General features: G+C 54.3%; 5 protein-coding genes and 1 pseudogene across 5 annotated transcripts, besides 10 other annotated features; all 6 read left to right on the top strand.

Annotated features, from left to right (window-relative positions):
• Nucleotides 1-658, top strand: Tc00.1047053510713.170 (mucin-associated surface protein (MASP), putative; the record flags this gene model as incomplete). The annotated part of the gene is made up of 1 exon (XM_813004.1): nucleotides 1-658. A coding segment is annotated over one exon (658 nt), but the record flags the coding sequence as incomplete, so codon positions are not given.
• Nucleotides 1-16,539: a sequence feature (areas not merged during assembly with more than two copies in the genome that could not be assigned to a particular haplotype).
• Nucleotides 241-316: a sequence feature (CT-rich).
• On the top strand, nucleotides 1,855-4,440 carry Tc00.1047053510713.160 (trans-sialidase, putative; the record flags this gene model as incomplete). The annotated part of the gene is made up of 1 exon (XM_813003.1): nucleotides 1,855-4,440. The coding sequence occupies one exon, from the start codon at nucleotides 1,855-1,857 to the stop codon at nucleotides 4,438-4,440; it is 2,586 nt and encodes an 861-aa protein (XP_818096.1).
• Nucleotides 6,684-11,360: a mobile genetic element.
• Nucleotides 12,281-13,078, top strand: Tc00.1047053510713.130 (mucin-associated surface protein (MASP), putative; the record flags this gene model as incomplete). The annotated part of the gene is made up of 1 exon (XM_813002.1): nucleotides 12,281-13,078. The coding sequence occupies one exon, from the start codon at nucleotides 12,281-12,283 to the stop codon at nucleotides 13,076-13,078; it is 798 nt and encodes a 265-aa protein (XP_818095.1).
• Nucleotides 12,632-12,675: a sequence feature (CT-rich).
• On the top strand, nucleotides 13,855-14,448 carry Tc00.1047053510713.120 (surface protease GP63, putative; the record flags this gene model as incomplete). Its single annotated transcript, XM_813001.1, has 1 exon — nucleotides 13,855-14,448. One exon carries the CDS (start codon nucleotides 13,855-13,857, stop codon nucleotides 14,446-14,448), a length of 594 nt encoding a protein of 197 aa, XP_818094.1.
• Nucleotides 16,540-16,771: a sequence feature (haploid, Esmeraldo-like haplotype).
• Nucleotides 16,772-17,517: a sequence feature (heterozygous, non-Esmeraldo-like haplotype).
• On the top strand, nucleotides 16,899-17,657 carry Tc00.1047053510713.110 (mucin-associated surface protein (MASP), putative; the record flags this gene model as incomplete). Its single annotated transcript, XM_813000.1, has 1 exon — nucleotides 16,899-17,657. One exon carries the CDS (start codon nucleotides 16,899-16,901, stop codon nucleotides 17,655-17,657), a length of 759 nt encoding a protein of 252 aa, XP_818093.1.
• Nucleotides 17,216-17,322: a sequence feature (CT-rich).
• Nucleotides 17,518-18,768: a sequence feature (areas not merged during assembly with more than two copies in the genome that could not be assigned to a particular haplotype).
• Tc00.1047053510713.101 lies at nucleotides 18,255-19,376 on the top strand (annotated as a pseudogene).
• Nucleotides 18,769-18,880: a sequence feature (areas merged during assembly that could not be assigned to a particular haplotype. This can correspond to areas where the two haplotypes were merged or to regions with more than two copies in the genome that were merged during assembly.).
• Nucleotides 18,881-20,419: part of a sequence feature (areas not merged during assembly with more than two copies in the genome that could not be assigned to a particular haplotype) that runs on past the window's edge.

Genomic DNA, 20,419 nt, shown 5'->3' with positions numbered 1-20,419 from the left:
GGTGGACGAGCTGAAACCCTTCTTCACCTTCTCTGGAACTCAGCCCGAAAAGAGCACTCAAAAGAAAGAAGAGGTTGTCGCTGGAGATGTTGACCAAAGCAGTAAACCGGTAGCGCCTAAAGAACCCACACCAAAGGCGTCAGAATTACCGGAAAAGCCAGCTAACTCATTACAGCCACAACAACCCGGAGGAGCATCAAAAGCGGCAAGTCCAACGACGGACAGCATGGTTCAAAATACAGAAGGTAAAAATGAGGAAGAGGAAGAGGAAGGGGATGATACGAAAGAAAAGGAGGAGACAAAGAAAGAAGAAGAAACTGTTACCAGCATCACAGGGGGGATCTCAGCAGGCGGTCAAGAGCAGCCGAGTTTATCTTCTGCTGCGGAGGGAGCATCGAATATAACAAATCCCAACAGCACCCAAACAACTGGAGACGGTGATCCAGCAGCTGATGGTGCAGGGACAGCAGAGGGAAAACAAAATGAAAATAAAGATGCCAATCCGAAAGAAACACCAGTGACGGCCGCAGCCATGAAAACTACAACGGCTACGACTGGCAACAGCGACGGCAGCACCGCGGTCTCCCACACCTCCCCTCTTTTGCTTCTTCTTCTTGTTGTTGCGTGTGCGGCTGCGGCTGCGGTGGTGGCCGCGTGAGAGTGAGGGAGAGAGAGCCGTGCACCGCCCGCACACACACTCGTCCTTCTCTCTGTGTGTGTGTCCCCTTGCATGGACTCTCGCCCTCACCTCACCCCACGAGGCACACATAATAATGTGCCCATTGTATATATGCATGCACACCCATGCAGGCCCGTTGGTGCTCTCTTTTGCACGACACGCACCGCTGCCGTCCTGCCTGGCTGCATGGACGGAGCACCGTAACTGTTTCTGTTTTGTTTTTATTGCATTGAGTGGGCGACCTCTCTCTCTCTCCCTCTGTGTGTGTGTTTTGCTTTACGGGAGTAATGAGAGTGTGTGTGCGCTGGTCGTCCCACGCTTCGGCTTTTTGTTTTGTTTTTCATTGTGTTGTGGTTGAGTGCACCCATTCCGCGGCTGCGTGTGTGTGTGTGTGATGATATGAGTAATTTGCGTGTGTGCTATCTGCCTCTCTCTGCCGTTGCTTTCTTCAGACTCTCTTGTGGCGCACAGCTGCTCTGCAAGTATAGGCGCTGCCAAACGCACACACACGCTATGTCACACACGGTATGGAGCGGCGTGAACGCTGAGGACGCACGCACACAATTTTTCTGTGGCCCTTGAGAGGAGGGATGACGGAGACCGCGATTTGTTTTGTTTCTGTGCTAAGGGCGTGATTTTCGTGGCGTGCAGCAGTTGACGAATGTGGTGTGACATTAAGGGTGCCTGGGAGGAGTGCCGATTCTCACCCGGCAGCTGCACGTGCCGACGTGTTCCTCCCGCTGTTGATACAGCGACGGAGGATTCTCCGGCTGTGCGGGGCGATGTGCGGTGGAGGGTGCGGGGAGAGACAACAGTAAAACGACTGACGGCAGCGTGTGTGGGCGTTACTCGGTGTGCGCTGACGCGTGGCGGAGGCGCAAGATACCCGCTGTGGCTTTTACTGCTGGTGGCAGTCGCTGTGTGTTATCGGTGCACTGTTCTTCCTTCTCATTCCGTGTGTCTGTGTGCGTGAGCTGTTGTTGTTGGGAGTGACTGCAGTGGGGATGATGATGCCACTCACTGTGGATGGGCGGCGGTGCTCACTGTTTCACTCCCCTTTCCTCTTCTCTTTCTCACACACGAAGAAAGCAAACAATCGCTAATCGCTGCTGTGATATTCGAAGGCACTGAAAGGACCAACAGCGTACACACCGCCCACACACACATAAATTTATATGTTCTCACGTGTTGCTGCAGTGAAGGCACCCCGCACACAAAACCGTCGCTGCGTGACCGGATCCAGCGGAAGGAGGAGGGAAGGAAGAGAGAGTGAGCCGCAGAGGCCCAACATGTCCCGGCATCTCTTCTACTCTGCGGTGCTGCTGCTTCTTCTTGTTGCGATGATGTGCTGCAACGCTGGTGGGGCTCAGCAAACTATTAAGACGGCGCCAGATCCGAGATCTTTACCGAAGACATATTTTGTTTGGAGAGATAAGAAAGGTGAAGAAACAGTGGTTTACCTCCGTGTTCCCAGTCTTGTTGAGGTGAAAGGTGATGTGTTTGCTGTTGCCGAGGCGCCGTGCAAGGATGGCGGTGAGAAAGCATTTACTGGAATTGCCTCGGAGGTCCTGACATTGAGTGATGAAGAATCAAAAGAATTGGATAAAAATGCAGTAAAGACACAAGTACTGGAGGAATGTGCATTTGATAAGAAAAGCGGCTGCCATATAGCGGGTCAGGATGATTCCAAAACCCAGACGAGAGTACTTTTGAGCCGACCAACAACAGTTGTGAAGGGAAGTGATATTTACATGCTTGCTGGGAATTACAGTTGGACACTTGCCGCTGGTGTTCAGGGAGCTGATGCAGGCGACTGGGGACTCGTGCTGGTGAAAGGGAACGTCAGTAATGAAAAAAGTCAAAAAAGAATCTTTTGGAATGATACTTACGCTATCCCGTGGAATTATAACAAAAAAAATGAATCCTTGGCGCTGCTGGTTGGCAGCGGTGGATCGGGTGTTAAGATGGAGGACGGTACGCTTGTGTTCCCAGTGGAAGGCACGAGGAAAAAGACGACGAACCAGGTTGGCACTGAAGAGGATGAAAAGACCGTATCGCTGATCATCCACTCCTTGAAGGATACTAATAGTTGGACGCTGTCGAAGGGGATGTCTGACGGTGGCTGCAGTGATCCCTCCGTCGTGGAGTGGGAGGACAAAAAACTCATCATGTTGACTGCGTGTGGTGATGGCTGCCGCAGGGTGTACGAGTCCGGTGACAAGGGGGAGTCGTGGACGGAGGCACTCGGGACACTCTCGCGCGTGTGGGGCAACAAACAGGGCGAAGGTGGCGTTAGAAGCGGGTTCATCACAGCGACGATTGACGATGTTGATGATAAGAGAAATGTGATGCTCGTCACTCTGCCGGTGTATCCCGAGAAGGCTGATAAAAAAGAAGCGGGCAATGGAAAGAGTGAACTCCATCTTTGGCTGACGGACAATACGCACATTGTTGATATTGGGCCGGTATCAGGTGATGACGCTGCCGCCAGCTCCCTGTTGTACAAAAGTGATGGAAGTGGAGATAAGAAGGAGTTGATTGCACTGTACGAAAAGAAGAAGGACGGTGAGGAATCATCACCCAGTATGGTCTCTGTGCTTCTGACTGAGCAGCTGCAGCGTGTGAAGGATGTGCTGGCGACGTGGAAGAAAGTGGACGACCTTGTCTCCGAGCTGTGCCCTTCTGAGAGTGATGTGGAGAGTGCCTCACCTGAAGATGCCTGCAGCACTACTGATGTTAAGATCACGGATGGGCTGGTTGGCTTTCTGTCCGGCAACCTCTCTGAGAACACATGGAGGGACGAGTACCTCGGGGTGAACGCCACAGTGAAGAAGAAAGAGGATGCAGGGGAGACAGGGGCAACAAATACTTCCGATGGTGTGAAGTTCCGGGGAGCGTGGGCGGAGTGGCCTGTTGGCAAGCAGGGGGAGAATCAGCTGTACCACTTTGCGAACTACGACTTCACTCTTGTGGCGACGGTGTCCATTGACAAGGTGCCGCAGGGAGATACCCCTGTTCCTTTGTTGGGTGTGCATCTGGAGGGTAAAGACAAGCTTATGGAGTTGTCATATGACAGCGAAAAGAAGTGGCAGGTGCTTTGCAGTGACGGCAAGATCAAGAAGCTAAAAAGTACTTGGGCGACAGAGATACAGCACCAAGTGGCCATTGTGCTACGAAACGGCACCCATGGCACCGCGTACGTCGATGGTAAGCGTGTGTGTGTGGATGCGCAACGTAGCTCGGATAATACGGAAGGTAAAAAGATCTCCCACTTCTACATTGGAGGGGATGGTGGCAGTGCAGACAACACAAGAAGCCGTGAAGACGTGTCTGTGACGGTGAGGAACGTCTTTCTGTACAACCGCCCGTTGACTTTTTCAGGTGGGAATGCCAATTTGGAAGAAGATTCCGATTCACCATCAGCGGATCAGGAACCATCAGCGGAACCTGCTTCTCCATTTGTGTCAACGGATAAAAATGTGGCACCTTCTGTAGGTGAACTTCCTGAAGCTCCAGTGGAGCCAACGACCCCGCAGCAACCTCAACAAGAACGTGAAACACAAAAAAGTACAACGGTGGGGACATCTGCCACTACACAAGAAGTGCCGGCGAATACATCGCAGGGAAGTGTGGGGAAGGCGGCTGCTTCGAATTCCCATGCCATTGGAGAAGCATCAGGTGATGCCGTCACCGTGCGTGGGAGCGGACTGCTGCCACTTCTGCCTCTGCTGTTGGGACTGTGGGTGTTTGCGGCTCTGTGAGGAGTGACTGGCTGCCGCGTGGGGCAATTGCGACCTCCCCTGCACGGACACACACGGTAATTAATTTATCTTCTTTAATAACTTTTTAAAACTTTTTCACTGTTTGCTTTGCTGTGCGTTTTATATCCCCATTTCTTTTTTTTTTTGCCTTCGGGGGGCAATCACTATGGAATTTGTTTTTTCTTTTCTACTCTTCCCTCTTTAATTGTTTGTTGCTGCACTCTTCCTGCGAGGGGTGCCGTGTGCTTCCCGCCCAACTGCTCCACTCGCACACCCACCGACACGCTCATGACGACGGCCCTGTGCGCCTCGCCTGCTGCACGCATGAGGAGGGGCCGCGACGAACGGCGCGCTGAGGGAGCCGTGACGTGTGGGCGTGCGACGAGGGCCTGTGGGGCGGAGCACACATTTCTTCCCTCTTGTTTTGTTTTCTTTTGCGGTCAGGGCGGGCAGACACCCGCAGCGCCACACACACAGCCACACCCTGCCGCCGTGTTTTTCTTTAAGGATTTGTTTTGCTTTGCGTGTTTATTTCATGCGGTGGCGCACCCTTCGGTGTCGGCCTCGTGAGCATTTCTCTCCCCTCCGATGATTTCTTTTTCTTTTGCTGCGCTCACTCTCCTGACGGAGTGACGCGACTGCCGTCATGTCTGCGTGCTTCTCTCAGTCCCCACACACGAGTGACTGTGCTCTGCGGGCCGCACTCACGCGCCGATGAGAGGGCTGAGGGGAGCAGCAACACGCAGATGACCCCATGAAATATAAACGATGTGCGGACACATGGAGGGTCAGACGGTTGAAAGACATTTAAATATCTTTTAATTTTCTTTTGCGGGCAAAATACATACAGACAGCTTGGTGTGGCCACACGGCAGCCAGGCGATCTTCTTTTTCTTATTTTAAAATTTGTGTGGAGCAGTAATGGACGATTTCTTTTTCATTTATAATTATTTTGTGTGGTGGGGTTTACATAAGACGAAGGGGATGTTTTTTTGTTTTCAATAAATCTTTTGTGAATTGCCGCTGCTTGGGCTGCAGTGCAGTCATGAGATTGAGCGGTCTTCTTGTTGTTGTTTCCGTTATGCGTCTCCGCTGTACATTTTTGTGCGTCCCTCCGCATACTCTGCTCCCTCCTTTCTACGTCTTTGCTTTGTGTTGCTGCAGGCATACACACACACACACACAAGATGCACATTGCAGTGGATATGAATGCACCTTTTGTAGTGCATGCTGGCAGTTGCGTGTGGCGGCTGTTGTCTTCTTCCGTGGCCATGAGGAGGAGAGAGGGAGCGCAGCCCGAGTCTATTTCCCTGTGGGTGTGATGCACCGCGTGTGACTGCGCTGAGTTGGGCTCCGTGCCCCATTGATGGCGGGATGGCAGGAAACTTTGTGCCGCGTCATGGATGGATGAGGGTTCGCTTGCTCCGTGTGCGTTGTGTGGTGGCCGCGGGGTTTTGGCCATTTCCCTGGGGCTGCGGGAATGAGCTGGGGGAGATGGTGGTGGATGTCTTCTCCTCCTGCATGGTGGGTGGCTGCTGGCGTTGTGTGCCTTCCTTGCGTGGATTCCGTCTCGTGGTGTGTGAACTGTGCGGCTGGGCCTGCTGCCCTCTCCTCATGTTGTCTGCGCTCTCTCGCTGTATCCGCTGTGCTCCGTCCCTCTCCCTCTCGTTCCATTCTTTTCCTTTCTGGCTCACCGATCAGCTGACTGACACCAGCGACTCCACTACGGGCGATGATGACTGCGATGGTGACGGTGCGTCGCCGTGTTGGTACCTGCGCTCTTGTGCTGCTGCTGCACGTCCGTGTGCGTGACGGCGACAGGAGACGATAATAATGATAACAGCCGTCCTCCCAGCCCTGAGCTAGGGAAACCGGATCCTACAAAAATATGCCTGGTGCATTACAGCCATATGGTGGGGAGACCGGTGTGCCACAGACAGAGAGTGGGAGAGACAGCGAGGAGGGTTTGAGAAGTCCAGGACCTTCGTTGCCAAAGGAAGCAGGCACAGCCATCACTGGACAGACACGAGTTCCGCCAGAGTCACTGAGTTCGGCTAGCGATAATCCAGAGCCAGCAGGTTTGGCAACTCAGTCTCCACACACACACAAGGTGCGACCGGTATGTCAGATGCACAAAATAAAAGGCGCAGTACAATACACAAGGCGACGAGAATCATAAGGCACGGATATCAAATCAGAAGATCAAAATGCCAAATATTACCACCAATAAGACTACAACAACGCTCTGGTCAGCCGGCCACCTCAACGTGGTGCCGGGGTGCAGTACTCTTTGCTAGAGAGGAAGCTAAGCGCCTGCTGCCCTTTCGTTGCGCGCGGAGAGGTGACAGACGCCGAACAAGGTGGTCGGAAGGGCACCAGATGGAGCCATTTGTAATGGCTGCCCGCGGAGCGGTATTTCTATCCGCTGCTGAATTCCATCGGCGCTTATCAGCGCTATGCATACCTTTTGCGTGCCGTATGTGACGCGCAACGACAAAAGCTACTGCTAAGCGAGGCAATTGAGCAGCACCCAGACCCCATAGCAGTACTCCAGATGAACGTTTTTTTGCCTCACGGCGGCCAAACTCGCAACATTAATGGCGCAAGGAGCAGACATAATGGCCATCCAGGAGACTTGGAAGTCGTCGGAGCAGATCGCCAGCATGCACACTGGAGATTATGTGCTCTATGCGCAGTCGCGCATCGGCAAGGGAGGCGTTGTGGTGGTGCTGGTGCGTACAACTCTCCGCTCCAAGCGTATACCTCTCACCATCCCCCAGCATGACACCAGCCTTGAAGTGGTGGTGGTCCAGGTTGCTCTGGACCAGAACCGTGATCTTATTGTAGCGAGTGCCTATATGAGACCACCACCGCACGTAACGCAATCCTTCAGGCGGTTAGTAAACTGCCTTCCAGCCTCGTCGCCGCTCCTGCTGTGCGGGGATTTCAACATGCATCACCCACAGTGGGAGCCATTCTTGGAGACTTCTCCAAGCGAGGTTGCTGCAGAATTTTTAGAACTGTGCACGGATGCGGGACTCACCTTGGTTAACAAACACCCCTGGTGAGATCACGTATGCCCGTGGCACAAGAGAACGATCCTGTATCGATCTGACATGGTCAAAGCATTTGACTGTGTCGGATTGGTCAGCTTCCGTGTCGCCGCTTAGTGATCATTATATGCTGACATTTACGCTGCATCAGGCATTTAAGGATACCACACCTTCGGCACCTAGGATATTCCACAGTTGGGGGAAGTGCAAGTGGGATTTATTCATCAAGGACCTCGACGCACAACTTCCGGCATACGACTATAAAAAGCAGTCCACCGGCATTAAGGCTTTCACGAGAGCGCCTATAACTTCGTATCGACGACATTGCCCCCGCGGAATGCACAAGGACGGTCCCAGGCTTTGGGACGACACTCTCATGGAGGCAGAGCGGATGGCTACCGACAGCAAGGCCCGCTATCTACAGTCACCGACGCCCGACCGTGAGGCCGAAATGCAACGGACAAGGAGTCAATTCTTCCTCCTACTCCGAGAGCGCTTGCGCAACACGTATCTACGCCGCATCAGCAAGTTAAATCCAGGCGAGCCACTCGCATGGAAATACATTTCCGGACGAAAAAAGGCATCACTTCCATCTCCCACATCAATTTTATTGGGAGGTGGCCAACACACTTATAAAACAGCAAGGAGAGCAGCGAATGCTCTCAATCGCATCTTTCTTCCATTTCACCCCTCTCACAAGGCAGTTAGGCCTTCCAAAGGCATCAACAGACAGAACACATCCTTGAACATTAATGCTTCTTCTTCTATTTTTGGACCACAGAACAGCAACGAGTTGATCTCTACATTTACATCAGGGGTTTTGTCACTGCCCTATTGATGCACCTTTTAATCGTACGGAACTGCTTGCTGCGCTACGCAACACGCCGTATGGCAAGGCCCCGGACCGGATGAAGTCTACAGTGAGGCACTGCGACATATTTCGTCAAAGGGCCTTCGATTCCTTCTTCGTTGCATTAACCACAGCTGGACGACCGGTGCGATCCCGGCTGAGTGGAGACGCGCTACCATCGTTCCACTCTTAAAACCCGGTAAATCGCCGGAACTGCTTGAGTCATATCGACCCATCAGCCTCACTTCCATTGTGAGTAAGGTTGCTGAGAAAATGGTACTGAAGAGATTGCTTTGGGTGTGGACGCCGCACCCCCACCAGTATGCATATCGTAGTATGCGTACCACGACGATGCAGCTGGCACACCTGATACACGAAGTGGAGCATAATAGAAATCATTATTTCCAAGTGAGCCTTCCCAAGAAGAGCGGTATTGGCAATCAACTCCACTACAGACCCCATCGGACTCTGCTGGTGTTGGTTGATTTCAGCAAGGCCTTTGACTCCATAGATCATCGAGTCCTCAGTCGCTTGCTGGCTAATATTCCGGGGGTGGATTGTAGAAGGTGGCTTAGAAACTTTCTATGTGGTCGCTACGCGAAGACACGAGTTGGCCACAGACACGGCGATCGGCGTCCCATGCTGCGAGGAGTTCCTCAGGGGTCCGTGCTGGGACCGTATTTGTTCTCCCTTTACGTACACCCACTTCTCAGTCTGCTGAACAGCTTTGCGGGTGTCACAGCGGACATGTATGCGGACGACCTCTCTATTATCGTCAAGGGGCAGTCCCGGGAAGACGCCATTCCCACTGCCAACATGGTTCTTCAAAGACTGCATGCGTGGAGTCAGGAAAATGGCCTGGCCACCAACCCGTCAAAGTGTGAAGCTGCTTGGTTCACACTATCCACGCACACGGAGTCCGATTATGATCGTGGAGGAAGGTGGCCCCTGGTAGTGGCTGGATGTCAAATCCCAGTCATGACCATGGGGGCATCGCGAACTACGAAGCTTCTCGGCATGGATCTCGATCCGCGACTGACGCTAAATGTGGCTGCCTCCAAGCAATGCGCTGCCACTTCGCAACGGATATCGCAGCTACGCTGCATAGCGCATAAAGAGGCGGGACCATCTCCACATGACCTACGCACGTTCGCCATTGGATATGGTGCTTCCAAATTACGCTATGGCAGCGAGCTCATATCGGCAGTAGCGACGGATTCAGCGAAGAATGAGATGCAGAAGACGTACGCAACTCTAGCACGCATTGTCAGCGGAGTTCCGAGCACTGTCGACCCGGAATCCGCACTGCTGGAGGCTAATATGCCGCCGCTCCACGTCCTTTGCCTGCGCGCGCGGCTCTCCATATTTGAGAACACACGCGCATGTCAGACGGACTGGATGCGGAGACCCCCGCCTGAGCCACCACCTCGCGCTGGTTTCCGCATGTCGCCATTACCTCGGGACGAGCTATATGCCTTTGTAGACGCATACACAAAGGACTATGGCATCACCGAGAGCTCACCACGCGAAGAGCGGTTCTTTCGCAGCTCCATTCCTCCCTGGTTTGCGGCCTCCGCTCACCGGGCCACCATCGGTGTGGAACTTCCGATAGACCTCTCAATAACTGACGAGGAAGAGCCGATACGGGAAAGGCGCAGAGTCAGCGAAGAGGCTCCAGCGCTGCACAGCCATCGTTCGTGGACACTCGCGACGGATGGCGGTGTCGACGTTCCCAAGTCAGCAGGGGTTGGAATACTGCTCTCATCCCTCAACTCATCGGAGATAATAGAAAAGGCCAGTATAAACTGCGGTGCACGCCCATGCAGCTACAGGACGGAATCCCGTGCACTGCTTCTAGCCCTGGAGAAGCTGATGATTCCTCGTATCCGCCACAGGCGTAAAACCCTGCTTGTGGTTACGGACAGTCAGTCTCTTCTAGCGGCTCTAAACAAGGGCCCGCTCAGTCAGACCGACTGGACGGAGGATCAGATCTGGCAGCGTCTCTTGACACTGACGTGTGCTGGCTGGTCCGTGCACCTGCAGTTTTGTTACGGACATTGCGGAGTACATGCCAACGAGCTTGCAGATCAGCATGCGACGCAGACTATGGCAACTGGACAATACACGGAGCAAGGAATCGCACCTTTATGGCATACGGATCTGCTGACATGTTTTACTACCCAGCTCACCAACAAGTGGCGTAGTACCATTCGTCAGGACACCCACCACTACCTGCTTGGCGGCGCCAGGCCATCAGATCCCGGCGGCAAGCACATAATCACTCAGGAGGCCCTCGACCAACAGGAACGGATACACACTGCACGGGAAGGGTGCGGGGAATCCGAGCTCTGGGGTCGCCTGTACTGGACTGTGAGAGATTGCACGAACCAATGCCGATTCCGCAACATCTCACCGGGACAGTCTGCATATATGCGCTCTAACAACGATCCAACTGCACCGGGGACGGACACTGTTCCCCCGTCGGCGAGGGAGGAAGACGTCTCTCCAGTAAGGGGACGGACCCTCACACGCCGTCGGAAGGAGAAATGTCCGCACTCTGATTTTACATTGACGGGATTCTCGGGTCTCGTCAGTCACTGTCGGTCCTTTCATCCGGAACATCCCCCACCGCTTCCCGAGCTCAAATGTGATTTCTGTGACATGGTTTTCCCCACACGGAGAAGCACCGCACAGCACAGAAGTCGCTGCACACACAACCCAGACGCCACTCGACATCGAAACAGCAGTGCCAGGAGGCGATCTCTGCTGCCGCAGGATCAGCCAGCTTCCACAAGCATGCCAATTGGCCCGCAGGAAACCTTGCACCATCTGCTTCTAGAATGTCCAGGCACCTTGGCTGTGCGCCAACGGCTGGGCATTGAACAGGACCTTCGCCTCGGAAAGTTCTCTCAATGGCAGTTGCTTCATAGCAGGAAACTCATTTTGCTGCTCGACCACCTCTTCGGCACCCAGATGGCATTGTATAGCTAGACGCGCTGGTAAGAGTAGGAAAAAAATATAATGACCTCATTACGTCCAATACCACCGATGTGTACGGGCGATGGGACTGCATCCATGGTCCTCAAGCACACGCCCCCGCCGCTAAGGGGCCTACAAACAGCGGTGCGTGCAGCAGCGCCACACAGACCACATCTTCTTTAAACAAAAAAATCAAAGAGAGTAGAGACGTCTAGTTCGAAGGTGACATGTCCCTGCCGACGGTGAGCAGCGGCGAACGTATCACCTCGTGTGCGGACACCACTGCTGCTTCTGCTTTTGGGACTGTGTGTGGTTGTGGCAGTGTTCTGAGCCACGGAGTGTGGAGTTGCGACTTCTGACGGAAAATATGCGCCGCGTTCCCTGCGGGCCTTCTTTTTTTGATGTTCTTTTTAATGTTGTTTAATGGAACAATGGGAGTACCTTTTCTTTTGTTTTACTTAATGGTCAGTTGCTGCGCACCGTCATGAGCGAATTGTTTTCCCTCTTGATTGCTTCTGTTGCCCACACGCGGTACAGGCCCCACGGCTGTGCGCTCCACGGACGACACAAAAGGAGGAGTGGAGAGACAGGCCGGATGCCGCATGACGTGTGTGGGATGTTGTGTGGGCTTGTGGAACAGTAATATTTTTTTCCTTGTGCAGGTACTGTACGCATGTACATATAAACACAGTCCTGCTTTGCTGCATGGCGTACGAAATGATGATTCTGCTGAAGTGTATTTTTTTGGAGGAGGAGACTCCTGTTGGACACTCAACTACTTTTTTTGTTTTGGTATTGCTTTTTTACTTCTGGTGTGCGGGTCAGTGTGCGTTCCTCTGCAGGGCTGCTGCCGTTGTTTACGGTGCGTGGTGTAGCGGCCGTGTCTCTCTTTTTGCTTCCGCTCTGCGTTGACGTGTTGTTAGTTTGTGCTGAAGGCTACACGCAAGTGACAGGAGTGATGGCGATGATGATGACTGGCCGTGTGCTGCTGGTGTGTGCCCTCTGCGTGCTGTGGTGCGGTGTCTGCTGTGGTGGACGAGCTGAAACAATTCCTGCTTCCCCAATTTCTCCGTCCGACGAGAAATCTCAAAACGGAAAGGCCGTCGTTGTCGCTGGAGAAGTTGGCCAAAACGGTGAAAAGAAAGCGCCAAAAGAAACATCATCACCAACGCGGTCAGAATTACCGGCAGCGGCAGCGAAATCATTACAGGAAACACAACCCGGAGGAGGAGCATCAAAAGCGGCAAGTACAACGACGGACAACACGGATCAAAATACAGAAGATAAAAAGAAAGAAGAAAAGGGGGTAGAGGAAAAGGAAGACGAAGAGGAAGAAGAGGAAGAGGAAGAGGATGATAGAAGGGAGGACGGAAAGGATGATAAGAAACAAAAGGAGGAGACAAAGAAAGAGGAAGCTGTTGCCAGCACCACAGAGGAGATCTCAGCAGTCAGTCAAGAGCAGCCAAGTTCATCTTCTGCTGCGGAGGGAGCATCGAATATAACAAATCCCAACAGCACCCAAACAACTGGAGACGATGATCCAGCAGCTGATGTTGCAGGGAAAGCGGAGGGAAAACAAAATGAAAATAAAGATGCCAATCCGAAGGAAGCACCAGTCGAAGCCACAGCCACGAAAACTACAACGGCGACGACTGGCGACAGTGACGGCAGCACCGCGGTCTCCCACACCGCCTCCCCTCTTTTGCTTCTTCTTGTTGTTGCTTGTGCGGCTGCTGCTGCGGTGGTGGCCGCGTGAGAGTGAGGGAGAGAGAGCCGTGCACCGCCCGCACACACACTCGTCCTTCTCTCTGTGTGTGTGTCCCCTTGCATGGACTCTCGCTCTCACCTCACCCCACGAGGCACACACATAATGTGCCCATTGTATATATGCATGTACACCCATGCAGGCCCGTTGGTGCTCTCTTTTGCACGAAACGCACCGCTGCCGTCCTGCCTGCCTGCATGGGCGGAGCACCGTAACTGTTTCAGTTTTGTTTTTATTGCATTGAGTGGGCGACCTCTCTCTCTCTCCCTCTGTGTGTGTGTTTTGCTTTACGGGAGCAATGAGAGTGTGTGTGCGCTGGTCGTCCCACGCTTCGGCCTTTTCTTTTTATTGTTTTGAATCTTTGCTTCTGTTGTGGTTGAGTGCACCCATTTTACTTTCATTGATTGGTTTTCTTCCTAAAGTGCGGATGGCTGAATATTCCCTTTTGTATTCTCCTGTTCTTTGTTTCTCCCACGCAATCGGTCTTTGTTGCTTCAGCGAGCCACGAAATATTTGCTTAACACCCACATCAATGGCCTACTTGCTCTACACTTCACAGTAGTTTGGAACGTTGGTGCTGCTGCATGTGATGGTGTTTATGTGTGATTGCCAGCGAGTGCTTTGCTGTCACTTTGACGTACCCTCGATTTGCTGAATATGTGATGCGTGCCGACAGTACGAATTGGATCCGCGTTGCTGTGAGGGATGTGCCTTTTTGAGCAGTTGGTGCGCTGCAGCCGTACACCGTCATTGGGAGGGAGGGATGGATGCCCATCCGCATCAACGTATCCACAAGGGACCTGGATGATACCGGGAAGCATTGGATATCAGAGCGGTACTACGCAATGAATTCATTGAATGGCAATTGCGAGTGTGAAGGTGACGTTGTATCCTCCGCGCACGGGATCATTCTCGAGAATGAAGTTGTCCCTGCTGCTGTCAACCCGCATGCGGATCGTCTGCTTGTGCAGCCACTGGAGGGTCCTTTGATTGTGCTCCATTTGCCACGGGCAGCGTTTGCAGTCGGTTTACGGTGCGTGCTGGGCATTGTTTCATCTGTGTTGCCAATGCTGACATGGTGCTGTGCGTGGCAGAGCGCTGTCGGTGGTGGTGCACTCGACGACTGCCGTGATGGCTGCGAGGAGCCCCGCGACCGTGACGACATTGATGGCATGGAGCTGCAGGATGGCGATGGTGACGGGAGGACGCTGGACTCGCACTGGTCGCAGCGCCACGCGAAGGATGAGTGGATGGCACCGATTGGGAGTGCCGTCTACCGCACGGAGCTGACGCTGGTCGCACCGGCTGACCTGGGCTGCATGAGGGCGGAGTGGGAGATGGCGGAGCCGATGCGCTGGTGAAGGAATTCGTGCTGTGCGCTGCTGCAGAGGAAGTGCTCCGCACCGAACATGAGTGGATATCCCCAGATGTTCAGTGAAGCGGGCATTAATGCCAGACGCTGCACGTTGGATCGGTATTCGAGTGGTTGGTGTGTAGACGGAGTATCCATGAAGGGTCAGCAAAACGCCCGATGGACAGTTGCCCCATCATTGGTCCCGCACCGGATGTGAGAAATGCTGCCGCTGCTATTTGGAGGGAAGAATACTTGTCTGCGGTGCCTGGTGACAAGCCCTCTTCGTGGTGTCTGGACACGCTTCCCACCAACACGACGGATGCGAGGGACCCGGAAGAAAAATACATCTCGGTGCTGCCTTGCATGCGGCATTGCGGTGCCTCGGCATGCGGGTGCGTCTGAGAGTGACTGAAGGGGGTAACGCCCGTTGTGCCCCATGCACGACCGAGGCGACGATTACGTGGGTTGCTCCACCCTACGACGAGGGAAAAGCTATTTTCCGTGACCACGCGCAGGTGTGCACGATATCCGCCACCAGCGGCAGCCTGCTTCCAGTGGTTCCGTGGGGTGGCGATGTGAGGGTGTGGAGCAGGACGGTTTCACCGGCATCTACTGAACAAGCTTTGCTACGGGCATCCGTCCCCGATCCAGAGAGCATTGGGACCGGCCGTGGCACACCACCGAAGTATGTGGACACGGCTGCTCCCCAGAAGCATCCGTCGCCGGAGGAGAGGGAAGTTGCCTCCGGTGCCACGACGGCAACGGAGTGCTCTTGCCCAGCGACACCGCGGGTACGCCGCAGGAGGCGGAGAAGATGAGCGATCTTCCGGACAGCGACGATGTGGCCGCCGGTGGTGTGACGTCTGTTGTGGGACAATCATTAGGAGATGAGGCCGCCAGCGACAAGGCCGGTGGCGGTGCCACAGCCACGGGACCCAAGAGCCCTGATGCCGCTGATGCCGCGTAGGGCGCCGTGGACCCTCCGCCGAGGGAGGATGAAGCGGCGATGGGGTGCGGGGTTGGGAGGCAGAAATGAAGGACGCCCCGCCTCCGATCCACGCAATAACACTGCGGCTGCTGCTTGTCCCTTTCCGCTGATTCTTCTGCTTGCCGCTGCCGCCGCGGTGCCAACACTGAGCAGTGGGTGCAAGAGAGAAAGGCCTATATCAACTGGCATGTCCCTGTCAGTATATACACACACTCTGCTTGTCCTTATACTTTGTACCAGGGACATGCTGTATGCACTCTCCCTCTTTTGTGTTGGTTGCTAATGTGGCGGCAATACGCGTGTATTATGGGTTGGGATAAGAAATTGTTTGACTTCTTCTGGAAGATACTGTGGGGTGTTTGTGTGCGTGTGCGAGGGATCTGTGTGGTTTGATTTCCCTATTTTTATTTGCCTGCTTTGGCATTGTGTAATGATAATTCCCTTCTCCATTATGTGTGTTCTGAAGTGTTGCTAGGGCACCGGGAGTGGATGCCTGTGGACGCACGCCGTGCATTATGCGCCACATTGGTGGGAGGGGAGACTGACGTAACTGGCGGGATTCAGTAAGGCGCATTTTTGCCCACGGACCCTGCAGCCGCAGCAGTATGAGTGGCGCTTTGCATATGGACGTGTGGATTGTTTCTCTCTTGTGAGGCCTTTTTTACTGCGTGTCATTCTCCGCTCGGGTACCGTGCCCGTGGCAGCAGCGGCGGCATCAAAAGGGCTGTGTGCGTGGAGCGTCCTTGATTGAGTGCCTGTCTTACTTCTCTATTCTGTTGATTGATTGTACCGTGTGCCGGCCAAACGGTTGACATGACGTTCTTCTGACGGCGGGGTCCGCGTGACACGATGTTGCGTCGCGTGCTTTGTTGCGGTGTGTGATTTCAGCAACGGTTTTTGGGCGGTTGACTGTTGGGTCGTTGAGGGCGGCGTGGCGACGGGTGTGGATGGACCCGATTGTGAGCCGTGGCTGTTCGTGCGGGGAGCCGCGGGAAGGAAGAAGGCAGCGGAGCGATGGGCTCACGAGGAGTGCGGTAGCGTGCAGCCATGAGGATTGGCGACAGGGAACTCACTGCCGCTGTGAGTTGCCGTGTGTGGTGTTTGTTTCTGTTATTATTACTTGCGTTGTTGGATGTGGCCGCTGTGGGGGAAGACTGTTTTTTGTTTCTTTTTCACGCCGTTTTGGGATCCTTTTCTGCACCGACATCACTGTGTTCCTGCCGTACTGTTGCGCCCTCTTTCCCGTCCATTTTTGGGGCAGCTGCGGGTGGGTTTTACATGCCGTGGAGTTGTGTGCCGTGCTGTCCGGTGTTTCATTGTTGCCTGTTCTTCCTGCGTGCACGCGTCCCCCATGCTCATGACAACAACCCTCATGCAAACGCTGCTCCTCCTTTTCCATGCTGCTGATGTGTGTGTGTTCTTCTCATCCTCCTCTCTTTGTCCCTCCCTAGACTGTGTGTGCGGCCGTGATGACGATGATGACTGGCCGTGTGCTGCTGGTGTGTGCCCTCTGCGTGCTGTGGTGCGGTGTCTGCGGTGGTGGACGAGCTGAAACATCTCAAGATTCTCCGGCTACTCCGCCCGAAGAGAACACTCAAAAAGAAGAAAATACCGTCGGTGTCACTGGAGGAGGTGTCCAAAACGGTAAACCGGAAGTGCCACAAGCAGCAGGAGTATCGGTGCAAGGCGCAAACGAAGCGGCAGCGAGGCCGTCACAGGCACAACAATCCGGAGGAGGAGCATCAGTAACGTCAAGTACAACGAAGGACAACAAGGGTCGAAATACAGAAGAAGGTAAAAAGGAGGAAAAAGAAGTGGAAGAGGAAGAGGATGATAGAAGGGAGGACGGAAAGGATGATAAGAAAGAAAAGGAGGAGACAAAGGAAGAAGAAGCTGTTACCGGCACCACAGAGGAGATCTCAGCAGGCGGTCAAGAGCAGCCAAGCTTATCTTCTGGTGCGGCGGGAGCATCGAATATAACAAATCCCAACAGCACACCAACAACTGGAGACGATGACCCAGCAGCTGATGTTGCAGGGACAGCAGAGGGAAAACAAAATGAAAATAAAGATGCCAATCCGAAGGAAACACCAGTCGAAGCCACGAAAACTACGACGGCGACGACTGGCGACAGTGACGGCAGCACCGCGGTCTCCCACACCTCCCCTCTTTTGCTTCTTCTTGTTGTTTTTGCGTGTGCGGCTGCTGCTGCGGTGGTGGCCGCGTGAGAGTGAGGGAGAGAGAGCCGTGCACCGCCCGCACACACACTCGTCCTTCTCTCTCTGTGTGTGTGTGTCCCCTTGCATGGACTCTCGCCCTCACCTCACCCCACGAGGCACACACAATAATGTGCCCATTGTATATATGCATGCACACCCATGCAGGCCCGTTGGTGCTCTCTTTTGCACGACACGCACCGCTGCCGTCCTGCCTGGCTGCATGGGCGGAGCACCGTAACTGTTTCTGTTTTGTTTTTATTGCATTGAGTGGGCGACCTCTCTCTCTCTCCCTCTGTGTGTGTGTGTTTTGCTTTACGGGAGCAATGAGAGTGTGTGTGCTGGTCGTCCCACGCTTCGGCTTTTTTTGTTTCTTTTTGTTTTGAATCTTTGCTTCTGTTGTGGTTGGGTGCACCCATTTTACTTTCATTGGTTGGTTTTCTTCCTAAAGTGCGGACGGCTGAATTTTCTCTTTTGTATTCTCCTGTTCTTTGTTTCTTCCCACGCAATCGGTCCTTGTTGCTTCAGCGAGCCACGAAATATTTGCCTAACACCCACATCAATGGCCTACTTGCTCTACACCCCACATTAGTTTGGAACGTTGGTGCTGCTGCATGTGATGATGTTTGTGGTGTGATTGCCAGCGGGTGCTTTGCTGTCACTTTGACGTACCCTCGATTTGCTGAATATGTGATGCGTGCCGACAGTACGAATTGGATCCGTGTTGCTGTGAGGGATGTGCCTTTTTTGAGCAGTTGGTGCGCTGCAGCCGTACACCGTCATTGGGAGGGATGGATGCCCATCCGCATCAACGTATCCACAAGGGACCTGGATGGTACCGGGATGTATTGCATCTCAGAGCGGTACTACGCAATGAATTCATTGAATGGCAATTGCGAGTGTGAAGGTGACGTTGTATCCTCCGCGCACGGGACCATCCTCGAGAATGAAGTTGTCCCTGCTGCTGTACACCCGCATGCGGATCGTCTGCCCGTGCAGCCACTGGAGGGTTCTTTGATTGTGCCCCCATTTGCCACAGGCAGCGTTTGCATTCGGTTCACGGTGCGTGCTGGGCATTGTTTCACTGGTGTTGCCAATGCTGACATGGTGCTGTCCGTGGCAGCGGCGCTTGGTGGTATTTGGTGCACTGCGGAGCGCCACGCTGGAGGATGGTCGTCCCGTCGCTGGTGCCATGCACTTTGCCGGCCGTTTTATTTCGCGGATGCCTCGCCACGCGCATCGCCGCGCACCTGGTGGCCCATGCTTTTGGGTTCACCCACCCGCACGTGGCCAGCCGCAGCATGGTGAGGAATGTTGCCGGTGTGCGTGACAGAGCGCTGTCGGTGGTGGTGCACTCGACGACTGCCGTGGTGGCTGCGAGGAGCCCCGCGACTGCGACGACATTGATGGCATGGAGCTGCAGGATGGCGATGGGGACGGGAGGACGCTGGAGTCGCACTGGTCGCAGCGCCACGCGAAGGATGAGTGGATGGCGCCGATTGTTGTGCCGGCTGCCGCACGGAGCTGACGCTGGCCGCACCGGCTGACCTGGGCTGCATGAGGGTGAGGTGGGATATGGCGGAGCCGATGCGCTGGTGAAGGAATTCGTGCTGTGCGCTGCTGCAGAGGAAGTGCTCCGCACCGAACATGAGTGGATATCCCCAGATGTTCTGCGAAGCGAGCGTTTCTGCCAGACGCTGCACGTTGGATCGGTATTCGAGTGGTTGGTGTGTAGACGGAGTATCCATGAAGGGTCAGCAAAACGCCCGATGGACAGCTGCCCCGTCATTGTTCCCGCACCGGATGTGAGAAATGCTGCCGCTGTTATTTGGAGGGGAGAATACTTGTTTGCGATGCCTGGGGACAAGGCCTCTTCGTGGTGTCTGGACACGCTTCCCACCAACACGACGGATGCGAGGGACCCGGAAGAAACATACATCTCGGTGCTGCCATGCATGCGGCATTGCGGTGCCTCGGCATGCGGGTGCGTCTGAGAGTGACTGAAGGGGGTAACGCCCGTTGTGCCCCATGCACGGACGGAGCGACGATTATGTGGGCCGCTCCGCCCTACGACGAGGGAAAAGCTATTTTCCGTGACCACGCGCAGCTGTGCACGATATCCGCCACCAGCGGCAGCCTGCTTCCAGTGGTTCCGTGGGGTGGCGAGGAGAGTGTGTGTGGAGCAGGACGGTTTCACTGGCATCTACTGAACAAGCTTTGCTACGGGCATCTGTCCCTGATCCAGAGAGCATTGATCCCGGCCGCGGCACCCACACAAAGGATGTGGACACGGCTATTCCCGAAAGGAATTTGTTGCTACAGGGACCATGGCGGCTTTCTGTGCTGTTTTTGTTGTTGGAGTGAGGCACAGGCGAAGGAAACTGCATGCCGTCCCGGTGTTAGCAGTTGTGCGCATCACTGTTGCCATGCAGCTGCGGCTTTCCGAGGTGAGTGCACAGCAGTGGCATATCGCTTTGCTTGGTCGGCACGACTGCGTGTTGGCGGGGATCGCTGTCCTTTGCACCGCTAAAGCCCTGCTGTCCGTGGCGCGTTGTGGTGGTGGATGTGCCTGACTGCGGTCCAGCACGCGGCCACCCAGCAGTCGATAAAGAGTGGAAGCATGTCATGGTCAGTGGTTGAGTATGCACACATCCGTGATCTCTCATGGGCGGAGCCGTTTTCCCACACAAAACAGGGGAGTGAATGGGTACCGACCCCATCGCCGCCTGCCATGCTCAGTTGTACCATGTCCGAGCTGCCATGTGCTTGTTGTT

This window comes from Trypanosoma cruzi, genomic scaffold (genome assembly GCF_000209065.1).
Source record: "Trypanosoma cruzi strain CL Brener 1047053516815 genomic scaffold, whole genome shotgun sequence".
Classification (NCBI taxonomy): domain Eukaryota; phylum Euglenozoa; class Kinetoplastea; order Trypanosomatida; family Trypanosomatidae; genus Trypanosoma; species Trypanosoma cruzi.
Note: the sequence above shows the minus strand (reverse complement) of the source record. Positions and strands in the feature narration are given on the sequence as shown.